The following is a 25,757-nucleotide window of genomic DNA, read 5'->3' on the forward strand; positions in this document are numbered from 1 at the left end:
TCTGTTTGATTTTAGAATTAAAACTAGATGGTATTAACCTTAAGTATTAACTAGGCACTTCAACAAAAATGAGTGCTGCATCATTAAGAAATGAAAACAAGCCTCAGAGCACGTTAGTGTGTGTTCACTTCACTGATAATAAAGGAGAGGCTGTTATGTGATCAGCTTCATGCTTTTCTTTACTGTTTTTGTGAGTAATGTGAGTGTTTCGTTTTCTTTGAAGAGAAATGGTACACTGGATGTTCGAAAACAAGTGTGCTGCTCAAGTGATTTCGATCGTTAAAAGATTTTAAAGTTTCATTCTATGGAATGACTGGCTTTAATTATTATGTTATGTTCTGGTATGTATCATGAAATAATGTTACAGAATTCAGACCAGCAGTACAACTGTGAATGCAATATAGTTTCTTATTATTAAACAAAATGTAAATATTGAGTAACTTTTTTATACATTTTTTATACTTTTTTTGAACATTTTATAATCGATATTATCAGTTGCAGCTTGTAGTTAAAGCATGACAATGAGTCAGTTATAAAAACACTTCAGTGAATCGCTCTTAAAGACAGTCACTTAATTTGTTGCCGAATGCATCACTGTTTTTGAATTAATCAGTTCGAGCAACAAAAGAGTCAGTGAAAATCTCCACTTATAATGCATTACAAGAAATTTTCTCGCAAGGATGCACATCTTGAGGTAAACAATATATATACTTATTATTTTTTGACACAGAAGTAAGCCGTTTTCTTTGAATATGCGAGATTTCCGGTTCATCAGCAGGAAATAACGAGAAGAATAACATAAACTTGTCCATGTACTGTAAGACTTGCACTCTATTCATTTAAAAAAACTATATTCATTTTATATTCTGTTTTCTTTTTATTTATTGTATACCGGTAATTAAAAAAAACCTGCAAACTCAGACTTCTTATAGCACTTGCGTATAATTGCTCTTTTGTTATTTTTGATTGGTTCCATTGTCCTCATTTGTAAGTCGATTTAGATTTAAGCGTCTGCTAAACGACTAAATGTAAATGCAACAAGCCGCAGTAAAAGGTAAAACTGTTTGCACTACAAGTTCATGATTAAGATAATACATTAAAGTAATATGGAAAGCAATATTAAAGTAAAATTTATTTTGGAAAGTCACATTAATTTGCAATATCCTGCAGCAAAAATTGCTTTTTTTGCACATCTAAAAATAGCTGGACGTAGATGAAACCGTTTGCCAGACATATAAAATTTACAAATCTTATGGTAAAAATAAGGTGGATATGGTAGCATTTTGTCAGTATTATATATAATGTTAGTTTTGTTACTCCAGTGTATTATTACAAACACTTAAACATTTCCAGAAACATACTGTGCCCTCAGTTTTGGGGAAAGTTACTTTTTGAATGAATGCATTACAATAGTGTGTTACTTCATAAAAAAGTAACTAATTATGTTACTGAGTTGCTTTTTATGAAAAGTAATGCATTGCTTTATTTTTTGTCACCTAAACATTTTTGTTTATTAATTTTTATTAACAAAAATAATGGCCACTTTCACACGAAAAGTGAAATTATTGAGCCTCAGGCTAACTCTTCCTTTGCATCTCAGTCCCAGTTTCTCTCTGACGAGGACAGGACAGGTGTCAGTGAATAAATGGGAAAACAAAGTAACTTATGTTATTGTAATGCATTTACTTCAACTCTGGATGGCATAATGAAGTTTGCTTGATTTACAGTATTACGGAAATGTACAGATATCATTGGATATAGAAAAGACACTTATTTCATATTCTGATACTTAAAAACTAGGGATGCACGATATTGGATTTTGGCCGATATTCGATATGCCGATATTTTCTAAATAATTTTGGCCGATGCCGATACCGATACCGATATATATACAAATATATACTGATATATTTAAACTTTAATTTTACTGAAGAGAAATCCATGTATCTCTTCTGTACTGATTCTACCATAAATTTATTATTTTACAAATGTAGACAGACATTCACATCTGAAAAACAGGTCAATTATTTCACTTGGAGAATATCGGTTTGGCTCATCGGCAGAAATATTCATATCGGCCGATACCGATAATGGTCATTTTAAGCTTTTATCGGCCGATACCGATGTTGTGCCGATATTATCGTGCATCCCTATTAAAAACTGAATGCCAGAACTCTTTGCGTACAAATGTCTTAAACATTGCGGTGTGTCATTTCTCACACTGGTGTTGTTTACTGTCTTGACTGTCTTTGGTTCTGTTTTATGGTGTGTCGTGAGTTCAACCTCTCCCTTTCTCTCTGCTCTCCTTCCTCCCGCTATGTGTCTAATGCGCCGCATTTCTTTGACGCTCTCGGGCGTCGGCGCTACGGTAGGTGGACGGATGAACGGCACAGCTGTTTGGCCGCTGAGTGCTAGCACCGCGTTTGTGGGATTGGATGGAATGGCTGTTGTAACTTCCTTGTTTTAAGCCTTTTGTACCTGCTGCTTGTTAATACAATTAAAAACAAAGGAAAGTTACAATGCAAATGAAAAGTGGAGCAACAATGATCTTAATACAATAACAAACAGTTGTACTTGTGTAGGAAGTGTGAATGGAATAACTAATTATTAACTCACTAATACTGGCGAGATGTTTGGAGTTAGTAAGAGACGAGCCACGAGACTTACAATGAATGCATGTGTTAAAGGGCATGGCTGTTTTAACTGCACTAAAAGTCCTGATGTCTCAGGGGCTAGAACTAGCAGTAAACCTTATTTATATTAGCTCATGTTCTGTGATCATCTAATCGATTCAGTTTAATGTAACAAAAAATGTGAATTCTTTTAAAAGCAAATGGAAATTAAGAATTTGTTTTTAATATTAGCACATCATCTGCTGTGCCCTTTAATTTGTTGCTATATGGATATGGTTAGGAACTGACTCGAGAGTGACAATTTTTTTTGGTGGCACATTAAAACTCCTATCAAAATATAATAAAAATTTTTAAAGTCGTCATAAATCCTGGGTAAATTAGTTAATATTTCAAGCCCTACATTATATTGTCCCCAAGATGTAATGCACAAGGATTCACTTCATATAGCATAATAATTCTGTTCACGTAAAGTCAAGCCAAAAACTATTTAGACGCTTCAGCCACACTTAAAATGGCTCAATTGTATTAGATATTAAAATATCAAACCAAGTGGCATTTGAGATGCAAATGATGCATCATTTCTTTTTTAAATATTTGTTTTTCTATATTGTCTTAGGTAATGATGGTAAACGAAAACCCTTGTTGTAATGCACTAATGTCAAGACATTTTGAAGTGTGGTTAGTGTCCAAATACGTTTTGTGTCCACTGCATTACGCTGGAATTGTGGCCTATTCGTGCAAACAAAAAATTAATTCTGCACATTATAGATTTTTTTTTTCTCTCTTCCTTCAGTTTGGATGATTTTCAGAAACACACAAGAACGACATGTCAGCATTTCATGCGCCAAGAATAGAACAAAAGAGTCTGCTCTCCTTTAAAAATTAGCTGTCATCACTCGTTCCCTGGAGTATCACAGTTAAATTTATCATGCTGATGATGAGAAAAGGCTTGCTTGCCAAATTATGCATATCAGTAAAAGCTCTCTTGTTTTTCATTTACTACCAAACCTGATTTGAATGAGTTAAAACGTAATTGTATTAAAGAAGAAATTAAACTCTGGAAAGCCAAGATGAGCAAAGTGTCACCAATAAAAATTGTGAACTCGAGTCGTTTGCAACATCCAGCCCTGAATGACAACATACTCTGAGTGCACTAAGGCAGATAACAGTAGGTCAGGACAGGTAGAAGCATCTCTCCAACCTTACTGCAACTGAGCTTGAGGCATGCTTATAGACAGGAACCAGATATACTTTCATCCCAGATATCGACTCGCTAAAACAATGTGTCATTTGCCCCACAGAAAAACCAGGATGATGATGATGAAGAAGGAGAAACTGGTTTGACGGAGGAAGAGAAAGAGGAGGAAGAAAAAGAAGTGGAGAAACTTGGAAAGCTTCAGTATTCGTTAGATTACGACTTCCAGGATAACAAGGTTAGGATCAGATTAATGACATCATTCGCTGGAATATAACCTAATAACATCGCCCAGAATCATATCTGCCGAATGAAATACAATATTTGTTTCATACTAAATTTGGACTGCTGATTCCAATGCTAGTGGATGTTTTTGGCAAAAGCACATCACATTTTATCACAAAACATGATGCATTTTGTAGCATTTTTGCTTTCGACAGTCATTTAGGATGAAAAGTCTTGTAATGTTCCTCAGTCAGAATAAAAACACCACAGAGACATGATTCCCATCTTCCTCTGAGCCAGATTACAACTTTTTATTCAATCTTCGGCCAATTTCACAAGTATAAATGACTACTAAGACATTATTTTATGCTTAATTTCAAGGTCAGAGGCAGAAGAAAATGCCATCATGACTGTGTTTTCCAACACAATACTGAACATATTTTTCCACTCTTTTGTTTATTGTAGGTTAAGTGATATCTTTTAAATGGTTATTTGTTGTTAAAGAAAATTTACATTTGGCTGCTTTTATTTTGGAAGTGCATTATAGCTGAAACATTTTAAGATATTTTATATGCATATGGGCTTTTCTACAGAATTGATGCAAAATGCTGTCCTACAACCAAAAAAACATATTTAAAAAAGCAATTAGGTATTGCAATCCTAGATGTTTACTAAGATCCTTTTGTTATCTATTGAAACCACAATAATATTTAAAATATTAGTATGCTTTATATATATAAAATCATAATTTATTGGGTATTTTCAATTTGGAACTAAGCCCTAACCATTTTTTTTATTTTAATAATTGTAGTAAAATGAATGTAAAATTTTGTAAAAAAAAAAAAAAATAATATATATATATATATATATATATATATATATATATATATATATATATATATATATATATATATATATATATATATATATATATATATATATATATATATATATATATATTTTTTTTTTTTTTTTTTTTTTTTTTTTTTTTCATGTCACTACCAAAACAGTGTATGTTTTAATGTTTAGTCCATTGTCTGAGACCAATTTTAACTACACCCCTAAATTTAAGATCAGGAAATATCCCTCTGTCCCCTTCTCTCATAGCTACAATGTGTGAGTTCATAGGGCCCATCTTTTTGAGGTAAGAAAAATCTGTAACTTTAAGGACCGTCACTACATCTTTTTTATGCAATTAAGCACATTTTATTGGTTGTTATTCTGAGTTATTAAGGGAACACATAATCCTCATATTTGGGAGAAAAAAACTAAATTTTAGTACAGTTATCCAACTTTTAAAATATTTTTTAGTGGTGTTTTAGTATGCGAGTTACAAGTCTGTAATGTGATGTGGTCGCTACTGTCACTACCGAAAATGTGCAGTCATTACCAAAAATAAAGTATACTGGATTATCAGCAAATATATTAAGATAGTTTTCAGCTCAATGCATATTTAAATTTATAAATCCTTGACTTTGAAATCAGTATGATCAACTTTTTGCCTATTTCAAAGAAAAATTTGATTCAAAATACAACAAATCTCATAAATTACAAATGAAATATCGTGAAAAATGTATGAATTTTCTTTTTATAAAATAGCAAAAAAATCGATATTTACAATGTCGGCAATATCTTAATAGGTCAATATAACCCTTCTAATTAAATTATTATTACTGTGTTTTGGTAGTGACAAATTTGGGGAGAAGTCAAATATTCCATAAATTAAAAAAAATATTTTCGAAAAAAAAAAATTATTCTTCAAGACGCTTCCAACTTTTACTTAAGACCAATTCTGTAGAATAGCCCATATAGTTTTGTATGCACTCAAAATCATCAAATTAGGTATGAACTGTTTCTCATTTTATCATCTTTTTTTTTTTCTTTTTTTGGATAATGAAACGTGTTGTTAGTTATTAATTTTGGCTCATATTAAAATATATTAAGATGCATCTGGACACAATTAAATGATTAAGTACGAAAGTTTTGGGGTAATTAACAGGAAGTGTCCCACTGAAAAATAACAGCATGTTTGTGTTTGGACCAACATGAGGCTGAGTAAACAATGACAACGTTTTTAAATTTTTGGATTGAACTATTGTTTCAACTAATACATCTCTTAAACGTTCCCTGTATTATGATCTTTGAGGAAGCTTGTGCTCATGCTGCGCTGTATCTTTCACTGATGATGGTGTTTAGCAGCACGCCTCAGTATCTGCTGAGTCACAGCTGTAGCTAAAGATGCTTTCGGCTCAACCAAAATGAGTTTAAACAATCGTTAATGACTTACCATCGTTATTCTTACCATGTGTTTTAATATATATAAAGCCACATGATATTGCTAGAGGATTTTCAGACTGGAACAGTTGTACAATACAACTGTTTAGAGTCTCTTCTGCTCACCAGGGCAGCATTTATTTGATCAAAAATACAGTGAAATATTATAAATGTTTTCTATTTGAATAAGGCTAATTTCAGTGTAAATTTCTCAAGAAAATTCTGAGAAGCAGGAGACTATTGACTATTGTCTGTCCATTTAATATCATTTAAAATGTACCAAACAGATCTCATGTGGGATTTTATATTATTTCTAAAAGATATTCACTATGTCTCTTCCCTTGCTTCTGTTTTTCATTCACAGCTGACCGTGGGAATCATGCAGTGCGCCGATCTGATTTCCATGGACTCTGGAGGAACGTCCGACCCTTACGTTAGAGTCTTCATCCTTCCAGACAAGAAGAAGAAGTTTGACACCAAGGTGCACAAAAAGACCCTCAACCCAGTGTTCAACGAAACCTTTGTCTTCAAGGTAAGCAGTTTATTATTTTAAAAATAACTCTGTTGGGCAAATATAGATGCATAAAGCACATATATATGTATGATTTCTCAAACAGCAAAAACAGGTTTTTTGATAATATATTATAAAACTTGTATGATCGGTAAACCCCTGACTCTTATGCATTACAAATATTGAATAAAATACAAAAAGTAGTGATATGCCTCCAGAGATGTAGGTCTGTCATTAGTGTTTATTGGTGGTTTTCTGCAACACCAGCATGTCTCGTTTCGCTTCCAGCAGCTTCTGAATGAGCTTTAGTTTCCCAGAGTCAGTAATGAGCTCCGGGGGGCCCGAGCATCCTCTGATGGACACTGGGAGATCTCTAATAGTCTCACACAGAGAAAAGTGATCTAGGACAGAAACAATTGGCCATCTTCAAAGCCCCTGCCTTACAGTGAGAACGGCTGACTGTGTTTCTAAAAATGGATCGGCCGTATCTGCACACTGTACGAGTGAGATAAAGAAAACAAAGCCCAGTGAGGAGGAGGTTTTCTCATGCAAATTATTAGAAACATAAAATATATATATATATATATATATATATATATATATATATATATATATATATATATATATATTAGAAAAATCAACTAAACTGAACGTAATTTTTTATATGCTAATATATATATATATATTAAGATATCAAATTATATATATATATATATATATATATATATATATATATATATATATATATATATATATAAGGTTTTTATATTTTAATATTTGAAAAAAAAATAACATTTATATGCTTTTATTCACAGTTACTAATATTTAATATATTATACTATTTGATTATTTATTGTAATTTAATATTTTAGTATTTAAACCAAAAAATGAAGAAAGTTTATAGGCTTTGAGTCACATAGTCACAAACACATTTGATATATTATTTTTAAATATTTAGTATAATATAATATTTAAATATTTAAAATAGTATTTTATTATGCATTATAATTTAATATTTAAAAAATGTTTATCAGTTGTCATTCTTATTAGTCACACATTTTTCATATATTTTCATATATTTTATAGTTATACTTTGTGATCAAAAACATTTATGGTTTGGATTCACAATTTCACACTTTTGAATCAATATTATTTAGTACGTTTTATAAAATAATATAAATTTAGTATTTTAATATTTTTAAAACGAAGTCCCAAACTTATACTATTTCCTTTTATTTTAATATTTAAAAATGTCTTTAGGCTTTGCTTTACAAACTTTTATTATATTTTAATATAGAATATAGAAGAATAATTAATTACAATATTCAAAATTTTTGTTTTAATTAGCGAAAATATATTTTTAGACACATTTATTGAATAATCTGTTTCTATCTATATATCGATGGCAAAACTAAGCAAAAACAGTTTGGAGAATATGTTCTATGCTCAGATTTCTGACTCAGCACTGTTTGAAACACCTTTATGTATAATTTACATTGATTCTTCTCAATTGTTTTCATGTTAGATCCCATACGAGGAGCTGGGTGGGAAGACGCTGGTCATGTCTGTGTACGACTACGACCGCTTCTCCAAGCATGACATCATCGGTGAGGTCAAGCTACCCATGAACACTTTGGATCTGGGTCAGCCGATCGAGGAGTGGAGAGACCTGGACAGCGCTGAGAAAGAGGAGGTGATTATTAAAGAATCTGCTTTTATGATTTGAAATGAAGACTCGGGATCAGTACCTTCAAATCATAAATGATCACCCATTGAAATCTTCTTCTTTCAGCCGGAGAAGCTTGGTGACATCTGCATTTCTCTGCGTTATGTTCCCACTGCGGGCAAACTGACCGTTTGCATCCTCGAAGCCAAGAACCTGAAGAAGATGGACGTGGGCGGCCTGTCTGGTGAGAAACAAGCTGAGATATACGAGACCAGCAAGATATCTTTAATCTGTCCGATGCAATTAACTCGACATTTGACCTCTTGCAGACCCGTATGTGAAGATCCAGCTGTTGCAGAACGGCAAGCGGCTAAAGAAGAAGAAGACTACGGTGAAGAAGAACACACTGAACCCGTACTACAATGAGTCCTTCAGCTTTGAGATCCCTCTGGAGCAGATGCAGGTAGATTTATGTTTATTATTCTTATTATTTGTTTGGAAAAGTCACATCATGGAACATTTTTTCATATTCATCATTGCTTTTCTGAACATTTTTCCAAGAAAACAAAGACAAAATACAATGTTTTTTTAATAATAAATAGGAGAAAATAAATAAAAATACCAGTAAGAAATGTTTTTAAGATTTTTAAGAAGTTCAGTGCAGGGTTGTAATATAATATAATCAATTCTTATATTATTTCTGATGTATTTGAAACTTTTTCTGTTGACAGAATATAATAAATTACTTAATTAATAACAGGCTGTAAAACAATTCTTTGTAATTGTTTTCTTAGAAGCAGTTAACATTATTTAAAATAAATATTGGTAATCTGTAATATTTTATTTTGTCATTTTTTTTAGTTTTGGGGTGTAAAGCCCAAATGAAGCACTTTAAAAGTAAATGGGAATTTAATATCCAATACATATTTTACAATTTATGGACATTCACTTAAAAGGATTTCATTTAATTACAACTCCAGAAAATATGGTAATAATTAGCATTGTATCCAACACAATAAATCATCTGGAAAATAGGCAGGTGTAATAAAATTTTGTGCTACATTTTTCTAATTCCCTCCAATATGATGTTATAACAGTTTATACCAGAATAATGGTTGATTTTTTGATTGTAAAAAAAAACACGTTCTTGAACATACAGTAGAAACTGAAATATTGTGCAATATTAATACTAATCAACTTCAAAACAACTGTTTTCCATTTAAATATATACTGAATCATACATTGATTTTATAATTCGTCTGGCTATAAATGATTTTCCATTTTTTCTCTAGAAAATCCTTGTGGTGGTGACGGTCTTCGACTACGATAAGATCGGCAAAAACGATGCCATCGGGAAGATCTTCATTGGCAGCAGAGCCTCAGGCACGGCGCTTAAGCACTGGTCCGACATGTTGGCCAACCCGCGCCGTCCCATCGCCCAATGGCATCCCCTCCAACCGGAGGAAGACATCGATGGCGCTCTGGCTGCTCTTAATGCCAAGAAGTAACGTTTCACATCTCCTGACCTGACTAACCTACTAACTAACCAACCCGCCACTGCATGACACCCCACACTCATCCGTATGTGCTCTGCCAGTTTGTTTCGCATAATCACCAACAGATATACTGGAAAGAATATACTTGAAAAGATGAAAAATATCACGTTCGCCATGTAGTGTAAACCGAGGCAGGAGAAACGGTCACGTTTGGTCTGAAACAACATTTGCAAATAACATTGTGCACCTAAACAGCAAACGCAAAATGGCATTAGGAGAAGTAGCCAGCAGAATGATATTTTACACAGCCAAATTTGCCAGCCAAATACACAATATGCAAATACAAAAATAGTAAAAACCAACAATGAAAAATGCACAAAAAATCACTAAATGCACCATTTTTGCACCTACATGTCATATTATTTAACGTTTTCAACTGGATTAGGTCTAAATATTACTAAAGGATTTTATTTCTTTCCATGAACAGAGAATAATTAGTTTCAGGATGCTGTTGATTAAATGGAATTTTGTGCCTAATCATAAGTGCAAATAATAGTGAGTTTATGTTACAAATATCTACACATTTGCACAATTACAAAGCAATGATCACATTCACTTAAACATCGTAGGAAAAGCAACCGGTGTAGGGCAGATTTGTTTACATTGTCGATAAATAAATTAGGCTTAAGACAAATAAAAACGTCATATTTGCATATATGCGCCCAAAAGAAAGAGATTCAGGTCTATGGTTTTGTAACAGTGCTGTTAGATAGGACTGTGTTGATAAATGGGCTAATAATTCATTAAATTTTGCAATAAACATGTAACATGCGTCAAGCATGGTTTACACGGTCAGTGTAAAGGTATAGACGCATCTCTTTTACTGTAATGCTGCGATTACAGTGCCAAATCCAGACGTTCATGTATCTCACATAGAGAAGATCCCATCTGGCCAAACCTGACAGGCACTGAAGCTGGCTGTGAATGTATCGTGGGATCGTACAAATGATATTTGCACTCAGTTGTTGTGTCCTTGAGAGTTCGCTGTCGTGTTTTTGTGATCTTGGCCATACATTTGAATACCTGGAGCTCAGACTCATTCAGTAAACTCCACTCTCCGAGATGCCAAAGTATTATCTGGAACAGAATAGTAACTGGGCGTGTGGTAAACGATACTAATAAAGCAATCCGAAGCATTCAGCTCCACTCTTCATCCCCAATGATGCTTGTGTATATATGCATTGATCAGATTGGTTTCTACAGCATGTACCTATAAATTGATGTACATAGAAGCATGTTTTAAAGATAGAGCATAATTATATTGTGTACGTGTGGCATTTGTCATTTTGATAATAAATGTAGAGGGGAAAAAAATGCTCTGAATGCACATTTTATGAAACTTCCCTGAAAGGGTACAAGACATTTAAGAATATATTAATATAGGGTTTTTGAAAATACTTTTCAATTTGCAACAGAGAATTAAGAGCTGTGTGTAACGTGAGACTCGTGCTTGTGGTGTCAGTTTCATTTTATTTGCATTTGTTTCCCCTTCTTGTCCATGTATATTTGTCACGTTTCTGTGTTTATTCTGTCCTGTTGATGTGAAAATAAATAAAAATGTTCAGGTTGTGAATTTACAGGAATGTCTAGTTAGGGTGAATCTCACAAAAACACATTCGGGTTACAAGACACAAATTGTATTTTGCATTAAGATATGTTTAGGACCATTTTATTGCATTGCTTTAAGTAAAAAAAAAGTGCTTAATTTTTTATAAAATAGTCCTAAAATAGGCTTCATTTTATCATTTTCCTATTTCTTTATTTTGATATGACCTGAATGTTGTCCTGTGAGATGCACCTTTTAATGTACAGTGTGTAAAACCAATTGCTGAAACTCGAAGCCATATGCATGGGCCCTCGCAAAAGCTCATCGTTTTCGGACAAAACAAACACCTCAACAGAAATCAATAATATCAATCTTCATGCATTTGAGCCAGAACGATGGGAGAGCAACTGTCTGTTCAAAGATGCTCTTGTTCCTCACAATAACTGAAAGGATATGAAAGTGATGCCCTCGTGTTTATACGATGACAACTGGAGTCATTTGAGATTACATAATAGATAAACAGTGTATTCACATAATTGCTTGCAAATAAATTATTAAAAGATATGTATTATCATAATTATGGTGATCCAAGTGTACAATTGCATGACTTTATTATGCAATATGTGTGCAATTGACAACCAGCCCAATAGATCTATTGTTTATTTGTAAATTAAATTAAATTTAAGGATTTAAGATATATTTTCACATAATGATCTTTTGTTTTTCCTGTTTTTGGAAAATTACTGATCAGATGGCACTGCTGAAGTATTTTATTTCCATGTTTTAGATTTGGGCAGTTGAAATGTTTGTCTAAATCAAAATGCATAGAGCCCAGGATGGGTAATTAATGAATAAAGATAGTCTTTTAGTGGCCATTCAGATATGTTCTCATATTTATAGTTTTTTATTCCTTCATCGAATGCTCGGTCTGTTGTATGCAATCATTTATTTTCTATGACTTTCTGTTCGGTGGAACAGCCTTGGACTGTCTACAGCTGCTTAGAAATATCTGTCTGCTTCTGTGTGTTGTACTTCGCAATAGGACCAATGTAGAATAATGTCTTAATGTTTCTTCTGTGGACGTGAATCAAACCGCAGGGCTCTGGTGTTCCTCTGCAGAGCAAGCAACAAAATCCCAGTCTTCCCTGGGACACTGTGGATGCCCTTCCCTTTCTGTTTTCCATTCAGTGCATTCTAATATCAAACCATATTGTCACAAACTTTCCCGATTGCAATACTGCCAACATCTTGGCTTACTAACATCTCCTAACCTCCCTGTAAAGACTCTTCCAAAGAACTGATGCCTTCCTTTTGCGTTCGTCCATTGTGGAGGTTCCAGTGTTGTTGATTCCTTTCGTGGATGCTTTGGCATGCTTTGAAATTCCCTTCTCCAATCTTACCACATCGGCTAATGAAGAAAAAAGAAAGCCTTTCCTCTGGCCGCTCTTGTAGCTTCTTGTCATCCAGTACAACCAATGTAAAAACCAACCAGTAGAACGTCTACATGCAGATTTCTCCACGAGTTATCGATTAGTTAATCACAGGAAATAAAGTTCTTTTGAAATATATTATTTGTTTGGTGTGTCGGTCCTTAAAAATTAAACATGAATGTGTGATGAGTGACTGAATGAGTTTTATTCATAGGCTACTGTGGGATTTTTCTAGTACTCTTAGATTCTTTAAAGAATACAATGTGACCTTGGAACACAAACCAGTCATAAGGGTCAATGTTTTAGAATTGAGATTCATGCATCCCCTTACGAAAAAGTTGTTTATTCAAGTGTGCTGTTTGTATACTTCTTTTAAACTAAAGATAGGAAAAAGAATGCTTTTTATGTACTTCTAAGAAATATACTTAAAAGGACATTTAAGTATAGTTTACTTATACTAACAAAAGTCTAAATATATTTGAGCTATACTCCTAGAATCTGTGTTTTTATTATTATACGGTAGAGGGCGCTAGTACACATCTTCTGCACAGAATTTCCAAAAGAAGACACAAGGGAAGATAAAAAAGGAACACCAGATACTAACACATGTAATCTGACATGAAACAGCATCAAAACTGTAACGTTATGGAAAAAAATTTTGACTGATGAAGAGATAATAATTACGGTCAAGCTTTGGGGTGTTGATGGACTCCATCTACGTTTTGATTATCATTCTGAAACCAATTCATAGTCTTTTTTTCAGCTTTTTGTTCAAAATGTTATTTCTTTATTTATTTTTTCAATGTTACTTACCCTCATTAGTAGTAAGTGTTTAAAAAAAAAAAGAATGCATGAAGCTAGAATAAAACATTTTTTTAACAAGCAGATACCATGTTCTTTCTTTGGATGTTTTGTTTGTTCAGATATTCATATAACAAAATATATACACATTAAAACCTAAATAGGGACAGTAGTATACTTAAAGTATGATAAAGTATAAAGAAAACTTATGAGTATACCTGCTGTATAAAACTACTTAACTAGTAGTTTACTGACAGTATACTTCAATGTGTACAAAGTATTAGTAAACTATCAGTATACATATAAGTTCACTTTCAGTACAATTGCAGTACAAACTACAAACAGGTAAACTAGTTTTGTACTCAAAGTTTGCTACTGTTATACTTAAGGTATACTTAAAAGTTTACTTTGTATACTTTATAAAATTAACTTGAAGTATACTACTTTTTGGTAAGGGTCATCTGAATGCTGAATAAATAAGTTTCCATTGATGTCTGGTTTCTTAGTAAAAAAGCAATATTTGGGTGGGATACGACTAGTAGTCTGAAAATCTGGAATTTGAGTGAAAAAAAAAATCTAAATATGGAGAAAATAGCCTTTAAAGTTGTCCAAATGCAGTTCTTAGCAATGCATATTAATAGTCAAAATTTAAGTTTTATTTACGCCAGGAAACCATCTTCATGGACGATGATCTTTACTTAACACTAATCGATGAGTTGTTTTGGCAAAGGAAGAGAAAGAAAAATCGATCATTTTGAATATATTGTTGGCTTTTGCTACAGATATACCTTGCTACTTTTGGCTGGTTGTGTGATCCACTGTCACAAATTGTAACCAAAACAACATAGCTAACATATGAAAAATATCTAGGCCTATGTTTTTTTAGCTTTTGATACCTTAGTGATTTCAACGCTATTCGCTAATTTCTCACGAGGAGATCCCTGAAACCTGTTTGAATTGTTTAAAATATATAATGAGTAATAAGTATAATTATATAATATACAGTGAAATGTATAGTAAGTATTGTTCTGTGATGAAAATCAACTGTTTCTTCGTCGGTGAATTTTGATCCACTGTGATTGGTCCGCCCAACTATGTGGTGAGAAAAGTAACACCACGTGACAAAGCCCACCGGCGCGCTGAAATAGTATATCTTAAGGTAAAACGACAAATGTTGAATGTAAATAAAACACTTAATAATCATAATATAAGAGGTATTATTTAAGCCAACCGTATCCGCCCATTCTGTCGTTTATTAAATTTATAAGATTTCTCCTCTCGTGCAGCAGGTTTGATGTGCGCATGCCCAGTAACCCGGATGTGTCCATCCCAATCCTAAATCTGCCAACGAGACTTTTTTTTTTTTTTTTTTTTTTAGTAATTATCAATTTTCCACAAGCCAGAAAAGGCTACGGTTCATATGTGCAGGTAATGGGTTTGTATGTGATTTATATATGTGATGGTATTTGTTCTAATCAAACGCTAACTACAGTAATGTCATGCTTTTAGCACACTGTTGTGAGTGTGTTGTGTTGTTCTCCTACAGTCATGTCCTCTGATCTGGATCTTTCTCCTCCGGAGGTTCCTGAACCCACTCTCTTCGAGAGCCTCCTGCGTTATGGATTATTTCTAGGGGCTATTTTTCAGCTCGTCTGTATTTTAGCAATAATCCTCCCCACATCCAAGAGCCACGAACAGGTGCGAATAACTGATTCTTACTATTACTATGTTTTTATGTTAGGGTATGATAGTGATGGCACACATGTTATTGCAGCATAGGCCTTTTAAAACCTTGAGTGTTGTGCTCTGGTCACTTTGAAGATTTTGGGCTATTTGGTTTCCACAAAAAGTCTCCTTTCAGACTAACTTTAGTGGAGAAAAAACATCCTCAATACACGTCAATTATGAGTATTATTCATATGAGGGATTTTTCTAGTACTCCAAGATTCTTATAAGAATACAATATGACCCTGGACCATAAGGGTCGATAAAAACAAATCTAAATAAATAGATGCAATGCATTCCATTGATGCATTGTTTGTTAGGATCGGACAATATTTGGCTATTTGAAAATCTGTAATCTAAGGGTGCAAAAAAAAAAAATAATAATAATAATAAATCAAAATATTGAGAAAATCATCTTTAAAATTGTCCAAATTAAATTCTTAGCAATGCATATTACTAATAAAAAATTACGTTTTGATATATTTGCATTAGGAAATTTACAAAATATCTTCATGGAACATGATCTTTGCTTAATATCCTTAAGATTTTTAGCCAAAGAAAGAAATAGATCATTTTGACCCATTCAATGTATTGTTGTCTATTGCTACAAATATCCCCCAGCGACTTAAGACAATTACATAGCACTTGCAGGTCTGCAATTATGTCAACAATATTAAAAGAAATTAAGCAGCTCACAATATCGTTCACCTTATATAATGTTAAATTGTGGTTTTTCCTCCAGCCTTTATCCAATGTTCAGATTTCTGGAAATGTCTATACAGTCTATGGGAAATGTATGCAAATCATATTTAATTAGGTAATGCATCATTTGCATATTTAAACAACATTCCAGAAAACTTTTAATACTGGGATTAATCAGATGGGGGAAATATGTTAAATCTTTTAGTTCAAGATTTATTCTGTTCAGTTCAAATGATTTTATTCTGCTGTGTTTCGTAACTAAAGGTGGAGACGCCGGAGCCGGCTGACGCTCGCAGCTCGGATCAGAGCCGAAAGCCCAAGGGACCCGTTCAACAAATCCGGCAGAAACTGAAAAAGGAGAGCAAGAAGAAGAGATAGAGAGTGTGTGAGCCTGTGTCTGACAGACTCGCTAATGATGGATTCACTCACAGCATTAGAGGACGTGGATCAAACCAGACATTGCTCAGTTCAGTCATTAGATCATCTGGTTTGAGTTTGGGATTTACAGTGTCTTTCAAAACAGTGTTTGTATGACATGTCTTGTATGTGTCATTGTTTTTGACTAATATTTGTTTTTGTTTTTTTATTCTAATTTCAAGTACATTGATATGAATAAACTGATGACAATTTTTCTGCTTGTTTTTTTTTTCTGTTGTGGTAAATAAAATGTTTAGTACTAATAGAATGCAAGTCTAATGCATGCAAGATATTTATAAAAATAAAAAAAAGATTCTTGATCTTAGCGTTTCGTGACATTTGCCACGTATGTTAACCCATACTCGGAATTGGTGCTCTGCATTTAACCCATCCAAGTGCACACACACAGCATAAGTGATTTTGAGTACTTTATAATGAAATATATTTTGCATACAATTTCTATAAACTGTATGAATTACTTAATTTGCAATTTTAATTTTGCATAGGAAAATGCTTGGTCCGAAAATAGTTGATTGGCTTTCATTTATGAAATGGTAGCAACAGTATTTGAACAAAATATTAAGCACTCCGATATAAACATCAGGATTTAAATGATTGACTTAGCCATTAGACAATCTAATATAAACTACTACCAACTAATCAGCATCCACTTTTATTAGTATTATTATCTGACCATCATTTTGTTTTTCTACTCAAGTTACAACTTGTTACTTAAAACAAAAACAGACACTTTAAAACATTTTATTTCAATTGCACATCGATAAATATGTCTTACTAGGTCAAATTTTCATAAAAACATGATTTGAGAAAAATGGCATGATATATTTATATATATAAACAACAGTAAATCACACTAATGTTGCATATAACATGATCTTACTGGTCAAATTTTGGTGTACAAATCATATGAAAAACCAGAAATTTAAATATATATATAAATTCTTGATGTCTTGATCTGTGATGTTGCAGGATCTTGAGAGAAGATGATGATTTCTCTTCCTCAGTTGACATCAGAGATTATTTTTATGAACGAGGTCCTTTCTTATAACAGCATTCACTGCAAGGAAAAATATAAACCAAATCATTTGTGGTGTTTAGAGTTTCTTCATGTCTTTAATTCAGAACAGAAAGTCATAAATTTATGACGTTTAAATGTTGCAAAAAATATCTTTGGCAGTATTTTTGTTTTCCAAGACAAACATTTAAAGCTCTTAAATCAAGATACATTTATTTGAGATGCAAAACGAAGATATGAAACCTTGTTTTCTGAAAAAAAAAAAAAAAATAGTTGAGCTTATGGTTAAAAGAAGCAAACATCTGTCAATGAGGCATGAAAACTAGTTTCCTTTTGAATTAGGTGTATTTTTTGAGACCGTTGGCAGATATTTGTCCTTGTTTTAACCATAAACTCACTTTATTTTGATCATCTTCACAGAAAACAGCAATTAATTTTGCTGCTCAAGTAAAAGCATCCTAATTTAAGAATCTTTAGACATTTGCAGTTGAAAAACAAAAATAAGTTGTTTTCTCCAGTGTGTTTTCTCCAGTGTGATAAGAAATGTACAGTTGGTTTAGAGCAAAGCAATTCAAGCCTTATTTTGATTTTTTTGTCAAATGAAAAAAGTAATAGTTATTGGTTGTAAGTTTGCAAATCATTTGCTAATTACAGCTCATTGTGTTCCCTAGACATTTAGAGAACATACTGTCTTACTAAGTCTTAACTTTACCTTCATAATGTCTACCAAAACTGTGTTTGCTGAAGTGTGTATTACTGTTCCTACTGCTCAGCATTAATGACATAATCAAATCAAAGACTAAGTATTAAACTTCTGTTCCAGACATGAAAGGTTATACGTGCTGCTACTTTACAAAGTGATCAGATTAACTATTTTCTCCTGCTCAACCATGAAACTTATTAACAAGACTTTAAAGATATTGAATGGTGCATCATGGGTCAGTGACTCGCTGCAGCACACTGACTAGCCGCTAGATGGCAGCACTGAGTCTGACGCGACCCTCTCGCGCTTGCTTTAGTTGTGCTTCCTGTTTTTCTGCTCAGACAAGTTAGTGGGCTAAAAATGGAAAGTTTTCAGTCTAAAATTAGATTAGGGGACAGTAGGGATAGCATTTACAGGTATAATCAGCCTGAAATAGAAGCTGAGGCGAGGATGGGATTCTTTGTGATGCCCACACAGCCACCGCAGATAAAAACACATGTAATATTATTGAAAATATGGCTCACGGTTATCAGCTGCATCAGGCTTTACGAGAATGAAGAATACATTTTGTTTATTTAGGGATCGAATGCTTTTCTGGGAGATCGATGGTGTGTCCTGTTTGTCCCTGTGTGTGTGTTTTAGGTCATTTAGAGCTCAATAATGACCCAAATATATTAAACACTTCTCAAATCATCTGAAACTACAACTAATCATCTTATAATTTGGTTTCATATCATATTTGGTTTTCAACTGATAAATATCTAATAAATCAAAACTAAATATCAAATGTGGATTTAAATTATAGTGTCTTAAAATATAAATTTTTCCCATAAACACTTAAAAAAAAAAAATCTTGATGTCAAAAAAACTTTTGTTGTTGTTTGGTTTGGGAAGAAAACAATAGATAAGAAGTTCTACTAAAAGAAGAAAAAAAAACTAAAACCTGTTAAAAGCTTGTGTGTTGTAGATCACCGATAGACACTGTTATACTTGATCATTAAAAAACAAATATATTTAAATAGTGCAGGCTGATGCTTCAACATAAGCATATACCATTGTTTAACAACCTTGTAGCTCACTATACGTCTGTATTTAATGGTTTATGTTATCATTGGTTATCATAATTAATTTCCATATATAGGAAATACATTTTTACTTCAGAAAACCGATTATTCGAATTAAGCACCAGAGCTGGGTTAAAATTTATTCCGTTACTGATTTCATGATGAAAATTGTAGTTATTAACGTAATCTAAGATACTCACTTTAGGTAATGTATTCTGATTACTTTTTATCTAACTTTATCATCTATTGTCGGGGAAACACTATATATTTAATTTTTTAAGAAGTCAAAAATGTAAATATTTAAATCTTTTTTGTCCAGAACTGCAAGATCAACAATTTGTGAAGTCACTGGATATGATGAAGAAGTGTTTGACAGCATGTTTCACACAGTGTTAAGTAATTTGTACAATTATTTGTTTTTAAATATGATCTTATTAATTGAGAGGTGCTTTTTTCCTCTAAACTGAGAAGCATGGATGAGAAATTTATTTATATATGTCAACTGGTAGAGAATTTGGAGTATCATCTCTACGGCGGTTACAACTTATTGTTAAAACTTGTCGTCTGCACACATTTTTAAGCATTGCATTTTAAAACAAGTGATTTTAAAGGCGTTGAAGCGCAATAAGCAGCAAAAGAGAACTAATGTCATTATGCATGTGCAAACCATTGCAAATATCTTTGTTAACACAGTAAGTTAGGTGTCCAGTGAAAACAATCAGCTGAGAAGTTAATCAGTGTGTAATATCCTGGATCCGGGGCGGCTCTTAAAGTGACAGCAGTCTATTATTCCTGCAGTCTGTCATTCATATTAATCAAATAACAAAAGAGAATATTCCTCACTGCTCTTGACTAAATCACTTTTGTAACTTTGATAAGAAGAAATATATATTTAACTTACACAGTGAAGAATATATAATGTACAAAGTATTTCTGAATTATTTGCTCTACTGTAGTTTCTTTTTTTGTCCTATTTCTTATAATTTTCTTTCTTTTTCGTATAAGTTTCTTATTCTTTTTTTAATGTCTGACTGTTTACTTGTTTTCAGTGAGCTTGAGTTGTAGTTTTTTAGGCTTTTTGTGACACTAGTGAAAAAAAATTATTACATTTCCATGGTATCAATATATATATATAGTTACTCATATTGTGATATTTTGGTCATGTTGCCCACCCCTACATGTACAAACCGTCATCAAGATAGGCCTGATCCAGGTTCTCCTGCTTGATGGAGACTCTCACAGGACTGACGTTTCTCTGGTGCTGCACTGGCAGGTATGTCTGCTGATGGCTGCGGGCCGGAGGGGATCTCCCTGTGGTTGGGGACGCCCTCGAGCCGTACGCCTTCGGATGGGCCGTGGCGGAGCAGAGCTCTGAGACATCCAGGGTGGGGAACAGAGAGGCAGCAGTTTGGAAGCTGTCTCCCGCTATGGTGTGCTGGTAGGTGTTGGGTATGAATGCAGACACAGAGGTTGGGTGACCTGCTGCGTGAGCCGGCGAGCCGGAGAAGACTCCTGGCACCGTGTGACCCGGGAGATAGCGCATGGGTGCGTGTTGGGGGGCAGCAGGGTACGTGCAGTGAGCTCGCTGGTATGACGAGCCACCAGGCATCATGCAACCGTCTGCAAGATGACAAGAAGGAGGAGAAACGCCCATGATGGGACGCCCTGTGCAGCCTAACTGTGCGTATTGGTATTCTTCAACCGGCTCTGGTTTAATCTGTGGCACTAGAGAAGAAACATTTGGAATCAGAACATCTGGATCAGCTTAAAGACAACGGTATTTGTGCATGAAGTGAAATAAAATATGCATTTGCCCTTAGTAAACTCATTCAATTTGTAAACTAAATCTTGGTGTCATTTGTCTTTTTTTTTGGAATAAAAAAAGAGATTTGTAGGTCTATAACAAACAAAAATTAATAAATTAGCACGGTTCAAAACTATTTATGGTGTTGCATTTAAAAAAAACGCAGGTGTATTTGATCATAAAGACACTGGAGGTTTCACCTGAGAGGGGGGTGTAGGTGAAGTTTTGAGGCTGGCTGCATCTCTTCTTCCCGTTCAGAACGTGAAATTTGACTTTGACTGGGTGGTAGATGTTGGGATCTCGATATGGAGGGATTTCCAAAAACAGCAGGTTCTGATCGGAAACACAACTTACATTTAACAGCTTTATTCAAGGCTATGTATTACCTTGCTCTCCGAATAGTCTGAAGTACTTACAGATGTGCATTTGTCTCTGTAAACTTTCGCCTCAGCTTCCCATAACTGTAAGTCAACTACAACAATGAAACAGTAATTTAAATGGTGAAAAAAAAACTATGAATCATTTTTCTAACATAAGATGATAACGTATATTCTTTATGAATAACAGCATATTGTTATCAGCATTTCAGAATGATTTTTCTGGAGATCATGTGACACTGGAATAATGATGTTGAAAATTCAGTTTTCATCACAGGAATCAATTACAGTTTACAATATATTCAAATAGAAAACTGATCTTTTAAATTGCAATAATATTTCACAATATTCCAAAATTCAGCCTTAGTTTGAGACTTCTCTTCATAAAAAAATCCTACTGACCCCAATCTTTTGAAGGGTAGTGTACTTTTTTAAACTGAGAAGTTAATTTACAACCGCTCACAAACACATGCCCATGTGCATTCTCACTATTTAATGTTGGAAGCCACAACAAATATCTGGTCTGTGACTTCTACATGAGCAACAAAGAGAAAGTTTCATGCATAGTGGATGAAAGTCCCACTCTCCTGCTGTAACTGCTGCTCTGCAACCCTCACGTTGAGTACAGGAAAGGAAAGAGTCTCTGTGCTTGTAGAAGTTATCTGTGCAGAGCATAACCACATCCTCTCGCACCGCACTGCACACCTAAATGGAAAGTGCAGCGAAAACTCTGCTTGCGTCAGAAAGTGTAGGATGTCTCAGTGTGAGTCATGGCTGATGTATGCCATTGTCTTCAAGTTCTTCGACTCGACCTCTGCTGGACGCTGTTATTCAAAATATAATTGACGTTTTGGACCATTTTCCGGTTCTTCCACAAATAAATTCATAAAATGATTAACGATTTCTCCTTAACTGGTTTTGCATCTGTCAGTTTAATTTAATTTTGAACTTTGTCCATTTCATTTTCATGCAACTACTTCCATATGCTTTTGAATGTTTATGTACATATGCTGTGTGCTGCAAAGCAAACATTGGTTTTAAATCAGTAAACTGTGCCTTCATCTTACTGCGTTTATGTAGACTCTTAAATAATGACATTATTAAATATATGCATGCATAATAATTATAAAATGAGTAAATTATTAAGAGTAGTTTTTGATTTAGTGTTTAGCATTTCAAATTCCAATTAGACATGACAACTCGCTAAAAGGATTTCATATCAACTAACAATATATATATATATATAGGTGTTTGGTACAGAATCAGTGTCTTGACGTTATGTTTAGTGCGTAGGTGTTGGTTCTGAGGTTTCTGACGTCTTTAAACACTGACAGACAAACTGGCGGCTATGTAGATGTGTGTGTGTGTGTGTTTATGCAAGCTTTGCAAGGCTTATCTTTTTTTTCACTCTTGTGTTGTTGCAAAGGTTGTCCAAACCATACTGCAGTCTACCATGCCAGAGGCTTATGGATCCAGTCTGGACCACCTTTTGTCATCATATGCAAAGCATATCAATACAACTTTAAACAAATCATATGTCAATTTTCTTCACAGATGGCTGATAGTGCCTTGAGAAGTCAAATATTAAAAGAGTTATATGTTGGAGCTGTTAACACGCTGAAGATCAACTTTCACCTATTGTCAGCTTTTTTGAGAGTTATTCACCCATGTATAGTGTGATTAACATCTCTCTAACTGAATTCACACCTTAACGATTAGTTTTCACTTAAACTGTAGACCCTAACTTTGACGGTTGAGTGCCTAGTATTGAATCGCATTAGAGATACAGAGTGACTCCAAAAAAGGATTTGGATACTTTGGAATAGTCAAAATGTTATTGCATCAGATTACAAAATCTTAAATCAAATGTCTTTTATTTTAGTTTATCATCTGACGCAATCCATTTTTGGAGCCACCGACGACCTCTTTGCTCTCTAGACACCCACATTAGCCACTGAAATACACATTGGTTTACCATTACACTTATGATCAAAACAAAAGTGACCAAGCCTCTCGCTGAAGAGTTTTACTCACCATGTGTTTTCTCAAAGAAGATGACTTTGGACTCTGATGTGAAGTTCTGGCCCCGAAGGATCATCTGCGGTCCACCCAGAACCAAACAGTGGTCCAAGTCATGATGATCTACCACTGGATGCTCATGAGCAGACCTTTGAGCTGTAACAAACCCGCGGGAATCATGCATTTAATATTGAAAATATGATATTTGACCATTCTGATATCATCAGCATTGTGATTGTGCCTGATTGGCCAAATAACACATGCACATTCTGTATGGTGCCACAGATTTTTAAATAAATATTATATATATATATAATATTAAAGCAAATTTACAAAATGTCATGTATTAAAAAAGGTAATAATAATATAAAATTATGGGGTTGGCCACATATTATAAATGCAAAAAACATGCATTAAAATAGTGAAAAGTTTTAATGCATACAGCATTCAATAGTCTGTGAAGTCACTTGGAGAGAGATCCACTGGCCGCTGGGTTGAGGAACATGGACACGGAAGACCATTCTCACTCGTGTGTTTTTCCGTCCCACATCTGTCTCTCCTTTCCTCAGCTCAATGTCGGCATTTCTCAGTTTCAGGATACCAGCACAGTCAACTCTAAAATGTGAACGAAGAATTATCAGGCAAACAACTGTTTTTTTTTTTGTTTTTTTTTATCACTTAATGTTCCTTTTTTTAATCAATTCTGGGCTTCTTTTTATATTATAATAATGGAAATTATCGACTACCTATTTAAATAAGATACAATTTGGGCTATTTGACACTCTTTTTTTACAGAATATTTTTCCAGGTTTATTATTGGAAGTCAGTTTCAGGCACATACACTAAAGTCTACAAAACTGCTGCTGAATATATTTTCACCATTACTGACCAAGAATGTGGCTATCCAATAGCAGGTAAAGTAAAAGTTACGGTTTTTGCCAAAAAGAGATAGTTTGGAAGACGAGATTTACAGATTGTAGAAATAGGCATTTAAAACCACTGTTGTATTTGCCCAATTGTATATTTGCCTCAAAACCTCATAGCTATTAACATTCAGCACTCGTGACAACTTGCCCCAGTTGTCTTTATGAGATATCATTATCTTCTTACACAGCTCTCATGTTCTCCTTGGGTTCCAGTGGCACCTCTAGGATCTTGGTTCCGTTCAGCATTCGTTCCTGACTGCTGGTGGTGACGGTTTTGCCGGTGATGCGGTGGACCTGGTAGAAGGCGTGAGGTCTGAGGTTCCTGTCGTCAGCCGTGCCGATGAAGATCTGTAGAGCCAGCGGCTCGGTCCCGGTGTACCCTCGCAACTGAGACAGTTCATAAACCACAGTTTATATCTGCACAGTATGCCAACAATCAAAGATGAACTAGAATTTGAAGATAAACTGTTAATAAAATGGCATTGTGGTTGCATTTAAAAAGTGCCTGTATTTGTGTCTCAATGCAAATTGTTTACAGTAAATGTATGAAGTCATTTATCTTCACTTCCAACAGATACGATGCTGATACTCTGGGTGAGATATGCATATAGTTGAGAGAAAGGTTAAGTCAGTATAGATGATATGACATATTGTCTCAGCGATAGTAATGACAAAAACACAAATCCTCATTTTCCTAAATGTGGACATAGCACTTTGCGCCGTAACAGGGAAATAATGTCACAACAATCGTTGCATTATCTCTCTCTCTCTCTCTCCTCTTGTTTCTGTTATCAAGCTCTTCACTGACAGCCGTCTCAGTTTCGCCGACACACTTTCAATCGCTCTCACAAACTTTCTCACACATTTTTACATGCAGCGGTTCTCGAGAATTGTTATATTGGCTCCCCACGCATGCTTACAAAACCAAACAAAACCAACCTTTCTGCCCTCCCACGACTTTGACTTTTCTTCTAAATACGCAGAGTTGTCCTCGATTTACCTGAACGACAGGATGTCCTCCGGAAGATGCTTTGACGGCCCCTCGGCTGCCCTCGGTCTCGTAGTGGGCCCGGTGGTGCTGTCTGGGTTGAACCTCTATCCTGAGCTCATAATGCTCAGTGCTGCTGGGAAGAGGCCATTCCAGAGC

At 34.1% G+C, this 25,757-nt stretch overlaps 3 protein-coding genes across 6 annotated transcripts in view; 2 read left to right on the top strand and 1 right to left on the bottom strand.

Moving 5' to 3' along the window:
* LOC113104605 (synaptotagmin-2-like) overlaps positions 1-13,174 on the top strand; it is a 42,793-nt gene extending 29,619 nt beyond the window's left edge. For 2 of the 4 annotated variants that reach the window (XM_026266117.1, XM_026266115.1), the window contains exons 5-10: positions 3,935-4,066; positions 6,692-6,859; positions 8,364-8,531; positions 8,631-8,748; positions 8,834-8,967; positions 9,797-10,012. In XM_026266117.1, the coding sequence (XP_026121902.1) occupies positions 3,935-4,066; positions 6,692-6,859; positions 8,364-8,531; positions 8,631-8,748; positions 8,834-8,967; positions 9,797-10,012 (936 nt within the window). Of the gene's footprint in view, positions 1-3,934; positions 4,067-6,691; positions 6,860-8,363; positions 8,532-8,630; positions 8,749-8,833; positions 8,968-9,796 lie in introns of all 4 variants that reach the window. The other 2 variants (XM_026266118.1, XM_026266119.1) reach the window with 2 other exon arrangements.
* Positions 13,175-15,151: 1,977 nt separating this feature from the next.
* manbal (mannosidase beta like) lies at positions 15,152-16,895 on the top strand. Its single transcript, XM_026266120.1, has 3 exons — positions 15,152-15,265; positions 15,384-15,535; positions 16,529-16,895. Exons 2-3 carry the CDS (start codon positions 15,386-15,388, stop codon positions 16,640-16,642), a joined length of 264 nt encoding a protein of 87 aa, XP_026121905.1. The 5' UTR covers positions 15,152-15,265; positions 15,384-15,385; the 3' UTR covers positions 16,643-16,895.
* Positions 16,896-17,427: 532 nt separating this feature from the next.
* LOC113104667 (nuclear factor of activated T-cells, cytoplasmic 2-like) overlaps positions 17,428-25,757 on the bottom strand; it is an 11,052-nt gene continuing 2,722 nt past the window's right edge. The window contains exons 3-10 of the mRNA XM_026266121.1: positions 25,611-25,757; positions 24,795-24,997; positions 24,127-24,299; positions 23,700-23,840; positions 21,705-21,760; positions 21,489-21,621; positions 20,673-21,209; positions 17,428-17,759 (exon numbers count right to left, since the gene is read on the bottom strand). The exon at positions 25,611-25,757 is cut by the window's right edge and continues 22 nt beyond it. Coding sequence (XP_026121906.1) covers positions 17,713-17,759; positions 20,673-21,209; positions 21,489-21,621; positions 21,705-21,760; positions 23,700-23,840; positions 24,127-24,299; positions 24,795-24,997; positions 25,611-25,757 — 1,437 coding nt within the window. The 3' untranslated portion in view covers positions 17,428-17,712. The remainder of the gene's footprint in view (positions 17,760-20,672; positions 21,210-21,488; positions 21,622-21,704; positions 21,761-23,699; positions 23,841-24,126; positions 24,300-24,794; positions 24,998-25,610) is intronic.

The sequence above is a fragment of the Carassius auratus genome, chromosome 6, assembly GCF_003368295.1.
Source record: "Carassius auratus strain Wakin chromosome 6, ASM336829v1, whole genome shotgun sequence".
Classification (NCBI taxonomy): Eukaryota; Metazoa; Chordata; class Actinopteri; order Cypriniformes; family Cyprinidae; genus Carassius; species Carassius auratus.